At 38.7% G+C, this 20626-nt stretch overlaps 1 protein-coding gene across 1 annotated transcript in view; it reads left to right on the forward strand.

Annotated features, from left to right (window-relative positions):
- FAM120C (family with sequence similarity 120 member C) overlaps positions 1 to 20626 on the forward strand; it is a gene marked incomplete in the record, with an annotated part of 172559 nt that overhangs the window by 110895 nt on the left and 41038 nt on the right. Inside the window, 3 exon segments of the mRNA XM_014583023.2 lie at positions 703 to 976; positions 1855 to 2026; positions 7266 to 7515. Coding sequence (XP_014438509.1) covers positions 703 to 976; positions 1855 to 2026; positions 7266 to 7515 — 696 coding nt within the window.

The raw sequence follows: 20626 nt of genomic DNA on the forward strand, positions 1-20626 counted from the left end.
TGTAGGGAATATAGAGAAGTGTACATTCATGGTTTCTCCCTGAGGCTCTTTGCTCTTAGGAAATCAAAGTAGGAAAGCTTTCTCTATGCTTGTCCATTTCATACTCATTTGGCCCTGGGCAGGTGGTAATTTTTACATAGTCAGGCTACTGAGGTAAAAGACAGCAGAGCAGCTGGTTAGGGAAACCCCGATATAAATGTACTATGTATCATAGTTTTCCTTCTCAATTTGGGGAGTAGGCTGAATATAACAACAAAAAAAGAATTTACAGAGTTCAAGTATTGGAATAGTTGAGTAGGCATTTATATTGCTTGGTAACTAAGACAAGATTCTGAGGATCAGCATTAGGATTTTGTTCTGGTTCATTTCATTTGAAGTGTTTTATTCTTCCAAGAAGATCATTCCTGGGAAACAAAGCTGCTTTGACATTGGAATTGTAATTATTTTCTTAGAACATAGATGCTAAACATGACATCTTACAAGATGTAAAGTATTTGTGGGGATTCTCATGACTTTGGATCACTTTGTTTGTGTCATGTGAAAGGAAACAGAAGGGCAGTGATGCCTGCTGAGAGGAAAGGTCCAATGCAAGCCCAGCATCCTGGTTTGTGAGATTTCTCATAATCAAAATGGATATTTGAGTTAAAAATATCTTTATCAACTTTTCTTTTCTCTTCCACACTATCTTTCTCTATTTTTTAGTCACATCACAGAAACACGTCAACAACAGCCTGGATGGGAAGAATCCAATACTGATAGAAGGTCCTGGGTACAGCCTGTTGATGCTGAAGTTTCTGTAGGCAGCCTAGGTGATGATGAGCCCCACATCCCATCTCTGCTGTCCATGTCTACGAGGAACCACATAGACATCACCATTCCACCCCTACCTCCAGTAGCTCCAGAAGTCTTGAGGGTTGCTGAACACAGACACCGGAGGGGGCTTATGTATCCATATATCTACCACATTCTAACAAAGGTAACACAGTATATCAGCACCTACATCTCAGCTCTTTTTTTTTTTTTTTTTGATAATTTTGCTCTTGGGCACATGTTCTTGCTGGAGAGACAGAGAGAGAGATAAACAAAGTGAGAAAGTATTCCTAGAGGGAATGGCCATGCCATAATCCCTTCTTCTCTATTCTCCTCTTGGGATTTTGGGCATAGACACACTCGTACTTGCCACGATTTTTGAGCCACAAGGTCTAGGACTCAAACGGCATAGTCGGCCACATGTGATCCAGCTGCCTTAACCACTAACCCATCAGTTGGTCCCTTACCTTCTCTTAACATTGTCCTTCACATTTCCTAGGACTATGACCTACTGCGAAAATTCTGATCATTGATATCTAAATGGAGATAAAAGGAGACCAAGTGTGCTGAGGCCCATCATTGTATTAAGGGGCTCAGGTCAGAGGCAAGACCAGCAGGAAATGGGACTGCAGTAAATGAGGCCCCTGAAAAAGAAGTATAATTGTGAGATTTTGAAGTAAATAATTCACCAAGTCAGTAGAATCTGATTCTAGGGATAGACAAAGTCTAAGAAGAGGCTTTATGTCCTTGTTCTTTATCACTTCTCCTTCTGTAGAGCTGCTCCTCTTCTCTGATCTTACAAATTCATCCACCAGCAAAATGTCTATGACAGACTTTCCCTGTTAATCAGCTACAGTTGTGCAGAGCTGTGATCATCTGGGCTTGTCACATCTTTTCAATCTGTAACTCTTTCTAAAAACAAATAGAAAATGTAGTGGGTAGGCTACAGAGGCTATACTTCATTACTGGTTCTTCTCTTCTCAGTTCTAAACCTTGAACTAACTCACTGTTATATTCTCCCTGGACTATTTGTTCTATTGTTAGGGTGAGATTAAGATCCCTGTATGTATTGAGGATGAGAGTAACATGGAGCTGCCTCCAGCTGTTCTCTTGTTCCGGTCAGCTCGTCAATACGTATATGGAGTCCTTTTTAGTCTGGCAGAGACACAACGGAAAATGGAACGCTTGGCCATAAGGCGGCGGCTTCCTGTAGAAGGTAAGTGTAGTTCTAGTATTGACAGTTTAACACTTCACACAGAGCAAAACTGTCTATGCAAGCATATCATACTTAGGATAGAGAGTAGTTGGTCTTTAAGAAAATGTATCATTTACCAGGAAACATATTGATATGGAAGATACATTAACTTAAACTCCAATTCTGCAAACATCAAGCATTCATGGTAGCTACTACAGTCATATGACAATTAACTGTGTTCTGCAAAATGCATCACTAGGTGATTTCATTGTTGTGCAAACACCATAGAGTATACTTATACAAACCAAAATGATATAGCCTACCACACACCTAGGCTATATGGTATAATCTTATGGGGCCACTGTTGTATGTGATTTGTCAGTGACTTAAATGTTATGCAGCACATGACTGTACTTATAAGAACCATGCTGGGCTTTGGGGATGTAGAGATGTATCTGACACAATTGCTCCTCTTCGATGGGGTTTTTGTTCTGGATTTGATCTAGTAAGTAGTAAGAGCCATTGAAGTGTTTTAAGCTGTGGAGTAACATGGTCAAATTGTGTGTTTGAAGGACACTTAAGATTTCTGTTTCTGGGAATATGAAGTAGATAATATATACTTTTCCCTATCCTTCTTGCTAAATACAACTAAAATCCCCAGATATTATATATAAAACAATTACAAGACTCCCAAGAAGGTTAAGAGAAGGCATATTGGCTCAGGACCTTGGAACCCAAAGAATGATGCAATGTTGCAGTGATGAGTTCTCTTGCTTTTCATTTTTTAAAAAATTATTTAAAAAAATTTTTTTAATCTTTTTTTTAAGTTTGCTACAGGGCATGTGTGCTCACCAGAGAGAGAGAAGGAAAGTGAGAAAGCAAGCCACCAGGTCTGGGTCTTGAACTGTGGTTGGCCATGTGGGAATCCAGTGCCTCAACCACCATGCCACCTGCTGGCCCCTTGTTTTTGAAATTGCCTCACATATTCCAGATTGAGGGACATGGGACAAACTGGCAGCCCAGAAATGTCAGCTACTGCAGACCCATAAAAGCTCCCCAAAAGCCTCTCTTTTCTGGCCAAAGTTCCAAAAAGGAGAAATCTAGCAACACAGAAATTGTTTAGATACTTATCACTGTGCTCAAGCCAAACACCACAGAAAAACTGTGGTCCATCCCTGCCTGTACCAGCAAAGACTAAGTGAAGTGCCTAGATTTCTACCCTTACCAAGCTGTAATGAGTTGCTTTACCTGCTCCTACTGGGGAGGTGTCACACTGGGTCGAATGGAGATTTAAGACTTTTACTCACACCTGATAGCAGGAAAACTGTTTCTCTTTACCCACTGGAGCTGTGTCAGATAAAGCTTGCTAAAACAAGAGTTGGGGCCAGATGATGACACAGTGGTAAAATGCATCATTCTGCAAGGCTGACCCACATGGGAAGGTTCCACGTTTGTGTTCAGAGACCTCCCTGAGTACACTAGGCACATTTGTACCCATGATCCAGGGCTGGCTGAAACTGGGAGTGGATTATGGTATCAAGACCCTGTTGAGGGTACTGTCTTTCTGTCTGGTTCTTTGAAAAGGACAATGAAATGTACAAATTTATAGCAACACTTCAAAAAAAAAAGACAAAAATTACTACTATCAAAATTAAATGAAATATCACTACAGAACCTATAGACATCCAAAGGATTATATGGAATAGTATAAGCAACTCCACACCCATAAACTTGACAACTTAAGTGAAATGGACCAATTTCTCAAAATACACAAACTATCCTAACTCAACCAATATGAACTAGGTAATTTGAACAGCCCTATAAATATTAATAAATTTTAACTTAAAATTTTCCCAAAAAGAAAGCTGGCTTAGTTGGTTCCATTGGAGAATTCTATCAAATGTTTAGCAAAGAATTAATATCAATTCTGTACAACTTTTCTGAAGAATAGGAGAGAACACTTCAAAACTCCTTCTAATAAGTCAGTATTACCCTGATAATAAAACCAGATAAAGACAGTATAGATAAAAACAACACTTCAGACCACTATCCCTCATGTATATGTTATAGATTAAATCTTTATGTCTCTTCTAATTCATGTATTGAAATCCTAACTCCCAATTTGATGGCATTAGAAGATAGTGCCTTTGGGAGTTTATTGGGTCATGTAGATGGAGTCATCATGAATGGGATTAGTTTGTTTGTTTGTTTTTCAACATTTATTTATTTATTATTTATCTGTTTATTTGTTGTGATTTTGAAGTTGCTGGATCCCAGACTCATACCTCAGTCAGCCATGTGGGAATCCAGCACCTTAACCACCATGCCACTGACTGGCCCGGGATTAGTTTTTATAACAGACCCCAGAAATATCACTCTGCTCTCTGCCATGTGAGAATACAATGAGAAGGCAGCTATCTGCATACTAGCAAGCAGCCCTTAACAGAAATATCTGCTAACATCTTGATCTTGGACTTTACAGCTTCCACAACCATAAGAAATAAATGTCTGTTGTTTATAAGTCCCCCAGTCTGTGGTACTTGTTATAGAAGCCCAAACACGCTGAGGCAATGTACTGAGTTGTCAGAAAAGTCATGACTTTTTTCCTATGTTTCATGCAAAAATGTTTCATGACTTTTCCAAACACCTAATAGGTGCAGAAATTCTTAACAAAATGCTAGCCAATAGAATTTGTCAATATATAAAAAGAATGATATACCATGGTCAGATAGGGTTTATTCAATGATTGCAAGGCTTATTCAGTATTTGAAATAAAACAATATCATCTACCACATAAACTGGCTAAAGAAGAAAAGCAAATGATGATTTCAATGGAAAAAGAAAGCAACTGACAAAATTCCATACTCAGTCATGATAAAAACTCTTAGAAAACTAGGATTAGAGAGAAATTTCCTCAACCTGATAAAGAACATCTACAAAATGCCTGCAGCTAACATTATACTTAATAGCAAGAAACTGACTGTTTTTCTCTTAAAATCAGGAACATGGCTAGGATGTTCACTCTACATTATCATCCTAGAAGTTTTAACCAGAGTAATAAGGCAAGAAAATGAAATAGAAGGTATATAGTTCAAAAAGGATAAAATAAACCTGTCTGCAATTACAGATGACATGTAGTTTACATAGAAAAATCGCAAGGAATCTACAACAAAACTTCTGGAACTATTATAGTAAGTTTATTAAGTTTATAAAATGCTAAATAAATATAAAAACTGATTGTCAATATACTAATGATGAATATATGGAACCATAGTTAGAAATACAATACAGGGGACCAGCAGTTAGCGTAATGGCTATGTCGCTGGACTCCCACGTAGCCAACTGTGGTTCGTGTCCTGAGCCCAGTGGCTTAAACTCACGCCGGGCGTGTGTGCGTGCGTGCCCAAGATCCCGAGAGAAGAATGGAGGAGAAGGGATTGCAGCGTGGCCATCCCCCCTGGGGGGTGATTTCTCGCTTTCTATCTCTCTGTCTCTCTCTGTCTGTCTGGCGAGCGCACGTGCCCTATAGCAAAAACCTCTCAAAAAAAAAAAAAGTACAATACAGTTTACCATCTGTCCAAAGAAAAATAGTTGTAAATTTAACAAAAGGTGTTTAAGATCTATATGCTGAAAATTACAAAATGCTGATGAATGAAATCAAAGCAGACCTACATAAATGGATTGTGAGACTCAACGAGAGATGTTGATTTTCTCCAAGCGGATAGACAGATTCAACATAATTCTTATACAGATACTAGCAAAATTCTTCGTAGACATGGGGAAGATTATTCTAATATTTATCATGATAGACAAAAGAAGTATAATAGCTAAAACAGTTTTATAAAAGAAGAATAGGTCCAGCCTCATGCCTAATGGTTAAGAGCCATATCCCACATGATCAGCCATGGTTTGGATCTTGGCCCCAGTGACTTCAAAAAAACACTGGACATGTGTGTATGTGTGCCCTAAATCCCAACAGAATGGAGAAATGCAGAAAAAGGGATTGCATTGTGATCATGTACTTTTTGGGGAGTCTCTATGTCTGGCAAACACATGTGCCTTCTGTCCATTGAAAAATAAAGAAAAGGAAGAATAAATTGGGAGCAACTGCTGTACCTACTTACTGTAGCTACAGTAATTAAGACTATGGTATTGACAGAGGTATTGACACAAATCAGTGGAGCACAATAGGGAATCAAGAAATAGCCCCACACAGATACAGTCACCTGATTTTTTTAATCAAGCTGTGAAAGTACTTCGTTGGAGTAAGGATAGTAACTTTTTTAATGGTGCTGGATCAATTGGAAGAGGATATACATGTGATAAATAAAGACATGAGAAGATACTCAACATTATTAGCCATTAAAGCAATGCAAATTAAAACCATAATGAAGTATCATTACATATGTATCAAAGTGACTAAGATGAATAATAGTGATAATACCACATCCTGGAGAGGATATAGAAAAACTAGATCACACATAATTTAATGGTGGTTATATAAAATGGCATAAAAAATTTGTAGATGATTTGTCATTTCCTTTTAAAACTAAAAATAGGCTTTTTATATTACCCAGTACCTATTGTCTTTCATATGTTTATTGTAGCATTCACAATTGCTAAGAAATGGAATCAAAGTGCCCAACAACTGATGATTGGATTGAAAAAAATGTGACACGTATACACTTGATTTTTTTTAATGCCAGAGGGCATGTGTACATGTATAAGAAAGAGAGAGAGGGATCAAAGTGGGGGAGTGATAGAGTAAAAAACACACACATACACATACACCCACCCCAGTGGAGCAAGGTCATGCTGCATTCCTTTTTCCTCTAGTTCTCATCAGGATTCTGAGCATGTGCAAACACACCCCTGGCAAGTTTTAAAAGTCACCAGGGCCAGACTCAAACCCTAATTGGCTTCATGGAATTCGACTTCCTTTGGATGTGTGGTACAGAGGTGGCCCAGTCTTTGATTTCTTCATCTGCAAAATGAGCATTGTTTTGTAATAATATAGTCATAACAGTTTATTCTCAGGAATTGTATGAGGATTAAATGACACAATATATGTACTTACACATATCAAGCACCTAATAAATGCTTACTATTGATATTTCTGCTGTTACTGCTGCTAACAATAAAAATTATAGTGAAAAAAATTAAAAGATGTTGAAATGCAACAGATTCTGTCAGCTGTGGCCAGCTGAAAAAAAAATGCTCAGAAATTATAGCCTATTTTTCCTAAATTTCTATTTTCCAGTTCCTTCAGTGATCCTCAAAGAGTGGTCTGCATATAAAGGAAAGTCACCTCAGACTCCTGAGCTAGTGTCTGCACTGACATTTCGGGAATGGACATGCCCAAACCTCAAGAAGCTCTGGCTAGGCAAAGCAGTTGAGGACAAGAACAGAAGGATGCGTGCCTTCTTGGCCTGTATGAAATCAGACACACCCAGTATGCTCAATACAGCTAATGTCCCCACCCATCTGCTGCTCATGTGCTGTGTACTCCGGTAAGCCACGTGACAGGGAGGTAGACAGTTCCTTTCTCTTTTACTTTTTTGATATTTCCTTTAAGCAAGTGTTTTTATGGTATTTCAGGGAATGTAGGTAGGATGGAGAGAGTTTTATGCTCAACTTAGACTTCAGAAATACTGAAAATAATTGGTAGCATAGTCTCCTTAGTTTATGATTCTTTGTCATCAGCAGTTCATGCATGACACCTTTTTCATATTTGGTTGTTCTTTCTTTTTTTTTTCCCCCTTCAGTCCTCAGTTATGGTCCAGTTCTTTTCCCATTTCCACCCATAATCATCTACTCTAGCATATTTGATATGTGTCCTTTCAAACCATCTTCTATATATTTATTTATGTGTGTGTATATATATATATATATATATGCATTGTCTTTAAGATTTTTGGTATACGTAGACTTTTTCCTTTTTTGACATGAAAAGATATTGTGCTGTACATCTTTTCAGTTTCTTACTTTTTTCACCCAGTGTTATTTATTTATTTATATTGTAATTTTGCTAGAGGGTACATGTGCTTGCCAGAAAGGGAAAGCAAAACCATGGATCATGGTCACACCATTTCTTCTCCATTTCTCCCTATGTTCAGGATTTGGGGCACACACATACATGTTCCTGGCATGTTTTTTCAAGCCATTGGATCTGAGACTCAAACCATGCAATTCTTATGTGTGATCTAGCCGCCTTCACCACCATACCACTGGCTGGCCTATTCTCAGTGTTATTTTTGAGATATATCCATATTCACATATGGTTTATTCCTCTTGACTGCTGAGTTATGTTCCATCAAATACTAATATCACAATATTTCATTTTTCATTGGTAGATAGTTATTTCCATTTCTTTGGTATTATAAATGGTACTATACAGAGTATCTTCATAGATGCCTTGACTGTCTGTGTTTCTTGTTCAGTTTATCTGAAGTATATAACCAGGAATAGAATTCCTGGATCCTGTAAACAATGCATTTAGATTTTTCACTACATATTGCCAAATTGCTCTAGAATATAATGGTGCCAATTTATATTCTGATGAACAATATAAACTATTTGTTCATACTCCATTACTAATATTGTATTTTTTTAAATTTTGCCAATCTAGGATTTCAAGCAGTCTCCCTCTTCTTTTCTTTTGTAGAGAGATATTTTTTTTTTTTGCTATAGGGTGTGTGCAGTCACTGGAGTGACAGAGAGAAACAGAGACACAGAAGGCAAAAAGCCACCTCCCCAGGGGGATGACCACGCCACGTTCCCTTCTCTTCCATTCTCCTCTCAGGATTTTGGACATGACACACATGCCTGGCATGAGTTTTAAGCCACCGGGTCTGGTACTTGAACTGTGGCCGACTACATGAGAGTCCAGTGATGTAACCACTATGCTACCCACTGGTTCCCAGTCTCTTTTATTTCAATTTGCATTTCTTTCACTACATAGGAGATTGATCTTCTTTTTTATGCTTTTTTAGCCATTTGAATTTTCTTTTACTTTAAAGTAGTTATTTATTTTACACATTTTCTATTAGTTGTCTTTTTCTTGCTGATTACAGAAGTTCCTTGTTAGACATGAGTTTGTACATACACATATAAAAGATATATTTTCTATATTTATATGTGCATACATGTGTTTGTGTGTGTGTATCAAATATCTTTTCCAGTCAGTCATGATTTATTTAAACTTTATGTACAGTATTCTTTGTGGAACAGAAGTATTTCATTTTTACTGACCTTTTATTATTACAATTTCATATATATACACATACATATATATGTGTGTGTGTATAAATTGGAAGAATAGTACAACGAATAATCATATTTCTACCACCTAGATTCTACAATTAATATTTTACCATACTTGCTTTACTCCACATAACTATTCGTCCATCATCTCCATTCATCCATTTATCCACCCTTTTTGATGCATTTCTAAGTAAACTGCAGATATCAGTACACCTTTCCCCTCACCAGAAAGTGCGGTTTGGTTTTGTCGTACTCATCAATTTGTACTTATGGTGTGTGCTTTGTTGTTTTATTAGATAAATTCTCCCTTACCTGGGATCAAAGATACTTTTCTACATTTTCTTATAGATTCATAGTGTTGTCTTCCATTGGGTCATCGGAAAACTCATGGCATTTTTTTGCATAGAAAAACATGGAAAAAAATACATCATGACTTTTCTGATGATCCAATATATTAGATCTTTAATATAGTGGGTTTTTATTTGTCCATGCTGTGAGAAAGGATCTAATACATAATCCAGTTTCCTAGCTCCATTTATTAAGGGATCCCTTCTTTTCCTAATGATTTGTATTACTACCTTTACTATGTATCAAGTTCTACGTATACATGAGTCTATTATGAGGGTTATATTTTGTTCCATTGGCTATTTGATCCTTTATCAATATGTTTGTTTGAATTATTAAGAATGTGCAGCTTGCCTTAATATTAGGGCAAAGCTCTATTCTTTTCTTTTCTTGTTTTGGAATTATACTAGCTATTCTTGATCCTCATGAACTTTTATTCTTCTGTATATAATTTAGGATCAGTCTGGTTTCTACAAAAATCTTGTTTTCGTTTTTTGTTTTGTCATTGAATTAAATGTGTAGATTAATTTGGGGGAGAATTTACACCTTTACTCTGTTAGGTCTTCCCATCCAAATATCAGTTTACCTCTGTCATTTTTTCAGGCCTCTTTCCTTTAGTAGTATTAATTTTTCAGTAATATTAATTTTTTCCCATAGATATCTCCTGCATTTAGAAGTAATCCGTATATACTTAATATATGTTGTTGTGATTGTGGGTGGTAGTCTATTTTGCCTTTTTTTTTTTTAATGACCAGAGGGTGTATGCACTTGGGGTATTGAGTAGGGAGAGAAAGTACCCCTAATGTGACATGGTGCATGGTCATACTGCAATCCTTTATACTCCATTTCTCCATTCCATAAGGATTTGGGGTATGTACACATGCCCTGTGTGTTTTTTAAGCTGCTGGACCAGGACACAAACCACAGTCAGGCATGTGGGGTCTGGCTTCCTATCCTCGGTGCTTAGCTACTGTACTATGTGGCCAGCCCTGAATAATATTCTATTACATTTCCTCATTATTTATTTGCTGATAAGAAATAAGTTTTTGTGTAAAAGAGAGTTGGGCCTTATGAGACACCAGTGAGCTTTGAAACCAGGCAAACCCTTAGTCTAAATTCAGGTTCTGGTACTTTTCAGCTTGGATAAGTCACTTCAGCCTTGTTGAGCATCTGTTGCATATTATAAACTGGTATAATAATTCTTACTTTTCAGAGCTGTTTGAGCACTAAAGTAATATATGCAGGAGACTAACTACTTGATAAATGCTCAATATATATTAATCCCATAACTACCTTTATATTAAGATTGGTGACTTATGGGGACCAACAGGTGGTGTGGTGGTTAAGGGCACTGTACTACCACATGGCTGATCACAGTTCGAGTCCCGGACCTGGTGACTTGCTTTCTCACTTTCTTTCTTTCTCTCTCTTACTCTGGCACTCTCTGGTCAAATTAAAGTAAATGGATAAATAAAATTAAATAAAAATAATTTTTAAAAAAGATTGGTGACTTATGAATCTTTCTCAAAAAGAATAATGGATAAGGATTTATCCTTTCTAATTTCTAATATGTTCCTGAGCCACAGCCTGATGTTGTCCCACATCAACTCTGGAACTATATGTTTCATTTATCTTCTTTCTGAAATATATAGAACAGCTCATTTTTCCATTTATGTGATTCTTTGAGTTGTATGGGATATATCAAGAAACATGAAAATAGCTAAAAATGGCTTATGAACAGCAGTAATAACTATGACAGAGACTTCATTAGCCTCCTCCTTAATCTATTTATTCTCAATTTAGATACATTTCTAATGCTTTGGTTATCTGATTTTTCAGTATGAAATACATCAGAAGCAGCAAATAGTAAGGGAGGTAAAAGGGAATAAGAGCTAATTTTAGAACCAGCCCCAATGACAACAGTAATAAATGATAGCCTACTGCCTAAAACCAGGGAAAAAAGATACAGGGTTGTTTTTTGTTTTGTTGTTGTTGTTTTTTAAGAGAGAGAAATTTCTGCTATAGGGCATGTGTACTTGATGGAGAAACTGAAAGAGAGAAAGAAACAGAAAGCAAGAAATCACCCTTCATGGGATGGCCACTTCACAATCCCTTCTCCTCCATACCCCCTTGAAATCTTGGGCATGCACACACACATGCCCAGCTTGAGTTTTAATCTGCCAGGTCCAGGACTTGAACCACAATTGACTACATGGGAGTCCAGCAAAGTGACCATTATGCCATCTGATGGTCCCAATATAGGGATTTTTTAAGAGACCTAACAAAAAGAGGCAGTATTACCAAACATCCAAGTCATTTGGTGAGGGTGATATTACTCGGTATATATAAGTAATTCAGTGCATATAAAATCATCAAACAGGATCAGCATGTTGAATGGTGATTAAGGCACTGGACTGTCACATGGCTAACTGAGGTTCTAGTCCTGGACCTGGTGGCTTTCTTTCTCTTTTCTCTCTCTCTCTGGTGAGCACACATGCCCTGTAGAAAATACAATAATAATAATAATAAATTTTAAAATGAAATAATCGTAAATAATTCTTTTTAAAAATCAAGAAAAGTATTATAATACTACATATTAAATTAAACATTACATATTAAATGCCTGAGAGTGTGCTCAGTCAGCTTCTTGCATTCAATATTTCTTTATTTTAAGAGAGATTATTGCTCTAGGGCGCATGCACTTGCCAGAGAGACAGAGAAAGGCAGAAAGTGAGAAATCACCCCCCATAGGGGGTTGGCCACACCACAATCCCTTCTCCTCCATTCTCCTCTCAAGATCTTGGGCATGCATGCACACGTGAGTTTTAAGCTGCCTGGTCCAGGACTCTGGTTGACTATGTGGGAGTCCAGCAATGTAACCATTACACCATCTGCTGGTCTCCACATGCAATACTTCTAATCCTTTTTTTTGTTTGTTTTGTTTTTTTTTGTTTTTGTCATAGGGTGCATGTGCTCACCAGAGACAGACAGTGAGGAAAAGTGAGAAATCTCTCCTGGGGGATGGGGGTGGCCATGCTGCAGTCCTTTCTCCTTTATTTTCCTCTTGGGATTTTAGGCACCTGTGCACATGCACCCTGTGTGATTTTCAAGCCACCAGGTCTGGCACTTGAACCTCAGTCGGTCACATGAGAGTCCAGTGCCTTAACCACAATGCCACCTGCTATCCTCTCTAATCCTTCTGATAGTGCTGAAAAGTCTATATTATTAATCTCCACTTATAGTTGAGGAAACAGCCTCAAAGAGCAGTTAATTGCAATAGTTATACAGGTAGTAAGGTGTAGTAAAAGGGTTTGAACCCAACTGTACTTCTCAATTCCTATATTTTTAAAGAATACATGGGGCCAGCTTGTGGCATGGTAGTTAAGGCATCTAGATTCCACATGGCTGACTGCAGTTTGAGTCCCATACCTTCCTGGAAAAACACACTAGGCATGTGTGTGTGCATCTCCAAAATCATGAAAAATAAATGAAAGAAAAGGGATTGTGGTGTGACCATCCCCCATGGGGGGAGTTTCTCATGGTCTCGCTCTCTGTCTCTCTCCAGCACACACTCTCTGACAAAATTTTTAAAAACAATAAGAAGACAAAATGGTAGAAAAATGTACTTTTAGTAGTTAGCAAAAAAATCTGGTTGGAAATTTTGAATTCCAACTTTAAGTGAATGTTAACTTATCCTGAATCCAGCATTGTCCAGCAATATCAAGTAAACACTGAATAGAGACATTGAACTGTAGCTGAAATGAATACTAGGAGTCTAAACTCTTCAATTACTTTTACTAGCTACAGGTAAAAGATGCCTTTCATAAAAATAAACTAATGCCGGGGAAGTTGTGGCCAAAACATAAATTGGTGATGCTCTTAGATAGTTGGCCTAGAGAAAGGAGTCTTCTAGGGAAAAAGTTGCTATAGTTCAAGGAAGGTAGAACCTTTACACATACCAGAGTCATCACTGAGGAGGGAGAGATAGTGAAGAACACTGTCATACTTCTGGCAATGGGTTGTAGTACTGTTGAGTATGGAGAGGCATACACTAAGACCCTATTACCTCTATTAAAAGTTCACTGAAATCTCAGCAATGTTTTTAGAAATAAAACATGAAATTGGACAAATTTCTTACTTTTGATTTACAGGTAAAGTTGAGAAGTATCTCCTGAGGAACAATTTTATTAAGAAGTAGTGGATTCACTCCCAGCTGTGCTAGGTCATTTGGTTTTACCATGTGATAGCCTGATGTATAAAGAGTAAAGATATATAAGAACCCCATTTTGTTCATTTGCCAGAATAATTCTGAAGGTTGTCAGGAAAAGCTAATGAGCAAGAATAACCTAGAAGATTTTTAAAATGAACAATGAAAGATATATTGGCTCTATTAGATACCAAAATTACAATTTCATACTAAAATAATGTGATACTGGCACAAAAATGGGACAGGTCATTCATTATTGTAGAACAGGTAATACTGAGTAAGGCCACAGACACAGTAAGATTTAAAATATGCCAAAGGAAGCATCACAAATCAATGAGGAAGAATTTAAAATAATTATTGTTTAGAGAATTAGATTAGTATTTGAGAAGAAAACACCCATTTAGAACCATGCCTCACATAATTTCCAGATGGTTTGATTACAGAGATAAATGTAAGGAGGCCAGCAGGTGGGAGGTGGTTAAGGTGCTGGACTCTCGTGTTGTCGAACACAGTTCAAGACCCAGACCTGGTGGCTTGAAAATCATGTTGGGCACATGTGCATGTGTGCCTAAATCCCAAGGAGAAGGCATTGTAGCCATTGTTATCCTTCTGTATTGGGGGTGATTTCTCACTTTCCCTCTTTTTGTCTGTCTCTGTCTCTCTTCAGCAATCACACACACCCTATGGCAAAAGCCTAAACTAAATAAACGTATGTATATATGTAAGGAAAAGATGAAAGTTAGAAAAAAAACTATGCCATTATTTAACTGGCCTGGAGATGAGAAAAGAATAAGCAAAGAAGTCTCGAGCCTGGGTCATTGTCAAAAAAATTATTGTACTGACAGTGGTAAACCATCAGGGAAAGCAAATTCCTCAGCTGTAATACACCATGCCAAAAATTTAAATGGGAGATCTAGGCCACAGGAAAGCCATAAGGGGCTTTAATAAACTCTTACATATTTCTGGAGACCTCAAAGTCTGCATACATAGTTAGGAGAGACTGGAGAGGCCCCCAGTTATGTATTTGTATGTGGCTAAACACAAAGTCATTCACAAGGTAAACATAAAAACCAAAAAAAGATTTGTAAATTGCCTGAATTTTTAATGCATACCCCCAACATCCCCTTGGCCAATGAAAGAAGCCTTGTATATGCTTAAGGTGTTTATGCGTAACTTGAACCAATTATTGACTAATAAGCTGTGCTGATCCAAGGCAGACTGCTAAGAAGGTAGGTTTAAAAATAAATAAAAGGATTAAAAATTATACTTTCACTGGGGACATCAGTGATTCACACACTATTAGAAGAGAGAATTTCTCCAAAATTTATCCAGGGGATTCACTAAGCAAACACAAAAGTAGCAGCAACAAAGCTGAGGAAGGAGGTCAAAAGTTCAGAGTTACTACAGTATATTATCAAAACTATCTAATTTCGAAAGACAAAAATAAGACTTGAAAAGAAACAATAATGTGTGGCTCATACACAGGATCAAAAGCAGTTAATAGAAACTGACCCTTGGAGGTATATATGATGGATGTAGTAAATAAAGATTTGAATCAGTTACTATATTTAAAGAACTTTAAAAAAATCATATTTAAAGAATTAAAGTATAATAAAAATAATTTATAAATGGAGCTAACAGGTGGCATGGTGGGTAAGAGTGCTGGAATCTCACATGTCTGACTAGTTCAAGTCCTGGAACTGGTGGCATTCTTTCTCACTTTCTCTCTCTCTCTCTCTGTCTCTCTCTATCTCTCTCTTGTCAAATTAAAATAAATAATGTTCAATACAATAATTCTAAAAAAATTATCACATAGATAATAGCAAAAAAGAATAGAAATTACAAAAGGAAGTCAAATAGATATTCAGGATTTGAAAAATATAACTGAAATTTAAAATTAACTTAAGGGGTTTAACAGCAGACTTGAGCTGAGGAAAAATGAAGTTGTAATCTTAAAAATAAATCAATAGAGGGAACCAGCAGTTAGCGTAATGGCTATGTCGCTGAACTCCCACATAGTCAACCGCAGTTCACGTCCCAGACCCGGTGGCTTAAAACTCACGCCAGGCATGTGTGCGTGCGTGCCCAAGATCCCGAGAGGAGAATGGAGGAGAAGGGACTGCGGTGTGACCATCCCCCCTGGGGGGTGATTTCTTGCTTTCTGTCTCTATGTCTCTCTCTGTCTGTCTGGCGAGCGCATGCACCCTATAGTGAAAAACCTCCCCCCCCCAAAAAAATAGATCAATAGAGATCATCCAATCTGAAGAGCAGAATAAAAAAAATTAGCAGAGCCTAAGAGACCTATAGGACAACCTCAAGCATACTAACAGACATAATAGGAATCTCAGTCCAAACTCATAGAAATATATGCATTAAATATCTGTGAATTTGGGGGGAAAAAGGAATCTTAGGAGAGAGAAGGCCAGATAGGAAAATAGTATTTGAAGAAATAATGATTGAAACCTTCTGAAATTTGATCAAATCTACACATCCAAGAAACTCAACACACTTCAAGTAGTATAGACGCGAAGACCGGGACCAACAGTTGATTTAGTGGTTAAGACATTGAACTCTCATATGGCCAACTGCAGTTCAAGTCCTGGATCCAACGACTTGAAACTTACACTGGGCACATGTGCATGTTTGCCCAAAATCCTGAGAGGAGAATGGAGGAGAAGGGATTGTGACATGGCCATCCTCCCTGGGGGGTGATTTCTCACTTTCTCTCTCTCTGTATCTCTGGTGAGTGCACACACCCTATAGCAAAACATCTCTCTTAAAAAAAAACCCTCAAAGACAGATGAACTCTGAAGACATTATGCTAGGTAAAATAAAACAGTCACAAAAGGACAAATACTACCATCAAATATATAGTGACAGAAAATAGAATAGTGGTTGCCAGGGGTTGGAGGAAAGAGAAAAAGGAAAATTATTATTACATAGGTTTGAGTTTCAGGTTAACAAAACAAACAAACAAAAAATCTGGAAACTGATGGTGATGGTAGTTGCAGCATAATGTGAATGTCCATATTGCCACTGCACTGTACACTTCAAAATGATTAAAGTGAGAGTTAGGTAACAGTTTTTTGGCAACCCAGATGGGACTAAGGTCCTGCGTGGGCGTCTCACCCAAGGTACAGCGACCCTTGGCCAATGACCACCCTCAGAACTTCTCCTGAGCACCTTGTCTCAGGGACAGTCCTGGGTGATTGGCCGCCAACCAGGCGCCGTTAACCCATGGCAATTTCAGTTTTGTGGTGAAGGAAAAATGGCATTGGACTGAATTGGATTTGGTAGACGTCTGGACGTTTGTTTGGTATGATCTCCCCCTTTGGATATAGGATCAAGAAGCCTTGAGAGACCGTTTGGAAATTTGAAGTCACAGCCAAGAGAACTCAGGACCTGACAAGTCAGCAAAAATGAAAGAACTTGCCATCAGACTCCTGCTTTCTGTGTAATTCGGTTCAATAGATGGCTGGAAACTGCTGGTTGTGAGCTCAGACTCCAGGCTGAACGGTTCCAGACACCTGAAGAGAAATTTGATTATCTTAGGCCCCACCAGTCAAGAATGCCCACGAGATGATCATGCCCTCTTAAACCAATCACTGAACTGATCATGTGCCTGGGACCTCTGCCCCTAATTTTGCCCTTAAAAACGCATGTGGGAAACATCTCAGGGAGACGGGTCTTTTCAGCATGAGCTGCCCGCTCTCCTTGCTTTGCGCGTTGCAATAAAGCTGTACTTTCCTTCAACCCCCCCCACCGAAAAAAAGATTAAAGTGGTAAATTTATGTTACATATTTCATCTCAACAAGAAAAAAAAGCAAGAAGACAAGTGGAACTTACAGATGAAAAGAGTAAGGAAATGGCCAAACTCTCCAGTAAAATTACAATTTTGCCAGTGAAAATAATAAAAACAAAAATCATTTAACATTTCTGGCATTTGTCCTAAGGACATACAGCAAATAGAGAAACAGTCATTCAAGAAAATTACTAAATCTGGGTAAAAACAGTAAGAATCTTTCTTTTTTTTTTTTTTTGGAGTGGAGAGGTTTTTTTTTTTTGCTATAGGGCGCGTGCGTTTGCCAGACAGAGAGAGACATAGAGACAGCAAGCGAGAAATCACTCCCCCCCCCAAGGGGGGATGGTCATGCCACAGTCCCTTCGCCTCCTCCACTCTCCTCTCGGGATCTTGGGCACGCACACACACGCGCCCGGCATGAGTTTTAAGCCACCAGGTCCAGGATGTGAACCGCGGTCGACTACATGGGAGTCCAGCGACATAGTCATTACACTAACTGCTGGTTCCCAAAACAGTAAGAATCTTTAGCATTTGATTCAAGATTGAGTCCCTTACAGTCACCTCTGTGTTATAATACCTCTGTTTCAGACAGGTATAGCCAAAAAGACAGCTTCTCCCAGCTCCCATTCTTAAAACAATACCGTTTTACTTTGGGAGGAGAAAACTGTCATTTCTCATCAACCCCACCCCTGTGTCCAGGTAAGCAGGGCCAAGAGGATCACCTACCCAACCCCCACTCACAGGGCAGAGGCTATAACCTGGGGCAGCAAGCTGAGTGCTCAATTACTATTGGGTCTCCAATTGTTCACACCTCAGCTCACATGTAGAGAGGAGTTCCACACTGGGAGGGGCAAGCCAAAAGACCATGGGCTGCCAATTCCATAATCTTCCTCCCATCCTTAGTATCCACTTGTAGAGCAGGAGTGTGTTGTCACCCTGGGAAAAGCAACCCAACTCTGAGGAGAAGTAAGCCATAGAAACCAAAAGAAGGGGCTGACAGGTAGTGTGATGGTTAAGGGTGCTGGACTTCCACATAGCCAACCGCAATTTGAGTCCTGGACCTAGCAGATTGATTTCTCACTTTCTCTCTCTCTCTCTCTCTCTCTCTCTCTCTCTCTCTCTCTCTCTGTATCTCACTCTGTCCCTCTCTGGGGGAAAGAGAGAGAGAGGAGAGAGAAAGGAAGGAAGGAAAGTTAAAAAGATTCTTTAAAAAACAAAACAAAACAAACAAACAAAAACAAAGAACAAGGAGCCTCACACTTGCACCTGAAGGGACTGACTTTATTTTGAACAGTGCTCAGAGAACTCTGTGACTGAAAGCATGTGAGAAACACTAGGGAACCAGCAATTAGTGTAATGGCTATGTCACTGGATTCCCACGTAGTCGACCGCGGTTCACGTTCTGGACCCAGTGGCTTAAAACTCACGCTGGGCGCATGTGCGTGCGTGCCCAAGATCCCAAGAGGAGAATAATGGAGGAGAAGGGATTGCGGCGTGACCATCCCCTCTGGGGGGTGATTTCTCGCTTTCTGTCTCTATGTCTCTCTCTGTCTGTCTGGTGAGCACATGCGCCCTGTAGCAAAAACCTCTCCAAAAAAAAAAAAAAGAAACACTAAACATCTTAGTGGTGAGTAATTAAGAGGAGGCTAATAGACCGACATGATAAAAGCAAAATGGCAGAGCATCCAGAAGTTTTATAGGGAGAACCAGGGAAAGAACTGTCAGGACAAGTCCTCCAGAAATCAGTCAGCTAGCCATCATGAAAGGTATGTACAAGCACTAGATGACACCTATTCAAGATCAATCAGAACAGGACATGAGGCAAACCAAAATATTTCTCAAACTACACAGAGACATAACATAGGAGAGGTGGCACAAGGAACTAAAAAAAAAAGTATAAACTCTGAATCACAGTAGAAGCCTTACTCCATACATATATTCATTGGTAAAAGGCAAAAATCTAACTGGCTGACAAGACTGGAGCATAACCTTTGGCCAACTAGTACTTTTGCTGTCCTGGTGTAACACCTAGGTAGCCAGACTGAAAGAGAAAAACAAAAGAGAAAACTCTCAGCAGGGACATCAGAGGCTGCATCCTGAATACAGAATTAGCACAATTGAATTATTAAATAACTAAACAAGAGAACAGCTAAACAACAGTATCAGCCCATCTTGGCTAGAGAGTTGCTACAATATATTATCTAAAATATCCAGTTTTCAACAAATCTTCCAGGACATGCTTAGTAACATGAATGTGTCGACTATACCTGCTGGAAGCCCTGCTCCAGCCAGGGTGGGTACACAGGAAGGTGACACGGGTGATCAGGAACAAATATTAGACTGAGACCTCAATGCTCCTTAGCATGTTCTCAGCCGGCTCCAGCCAGAGCCAGCTCCAGACTGCAGTGTTAGCAGCTACCAAACACACGTATTTATTGAGGGATGTCTTATAGGAGTAGGAGGGGTGAGGGGGAAACAAAAAATTTACTCTTTGAAACAGAGAATTTAAGGCACAGGAATAATGATCATAAAACATAATGTCTGTCTTATTTGATTAGGTAAAATCAATCACAGTTCTCAGGATGAGGAAGTCCATTCGTCTGGTGCATTTTCTTCTTAAGTCTTGATTACCGGACAGGGTCTTTTGAAGAGGGGGCTTGCAGGAAGCTTGATAACTTCAGTCCAAGATCAGCTTGATAACTTCAGTCCCGGGCCAGGGCGGCAGCATTGCCGGTTACAAAGGCCTAGATAGAAATCTTGTCTTGTTAAGTAAAGACACAGTTAATATATGGAATATCTATATTATAACTAAAGGGGGTGAGTCTATTGCCCATATGGGAAAGGAAGGTGATCTTGTAGCTCAGGAGACAACACATGATTTTTTTTTTTTTGGAGAGGTTTTTGCTATAGGGTGTGTGCGCTCGCCAGACAGACAGAGAGAGACATAGAGACAGAAAGCAAGAAATCACCCCCCAGGGGGGATGGCCATGCCACAATCCCTTCT

The sequence above is a fragment of the Tupaia chinensis genome, unplaced genomic scaffold, assembly GCF_000334495.1.
Source record: "Tupaia chinensis unplaced genomic scaffold, TupChi_1.0 Scaffold143992_1, whole genome shotgun sequence".
Taxonomy (NCBI): Eukaryota; Metazoa; Chordata; class Mammalia; order Scandentia; family Tupaiidae; genus Tupaia; species Tupaia belangeri.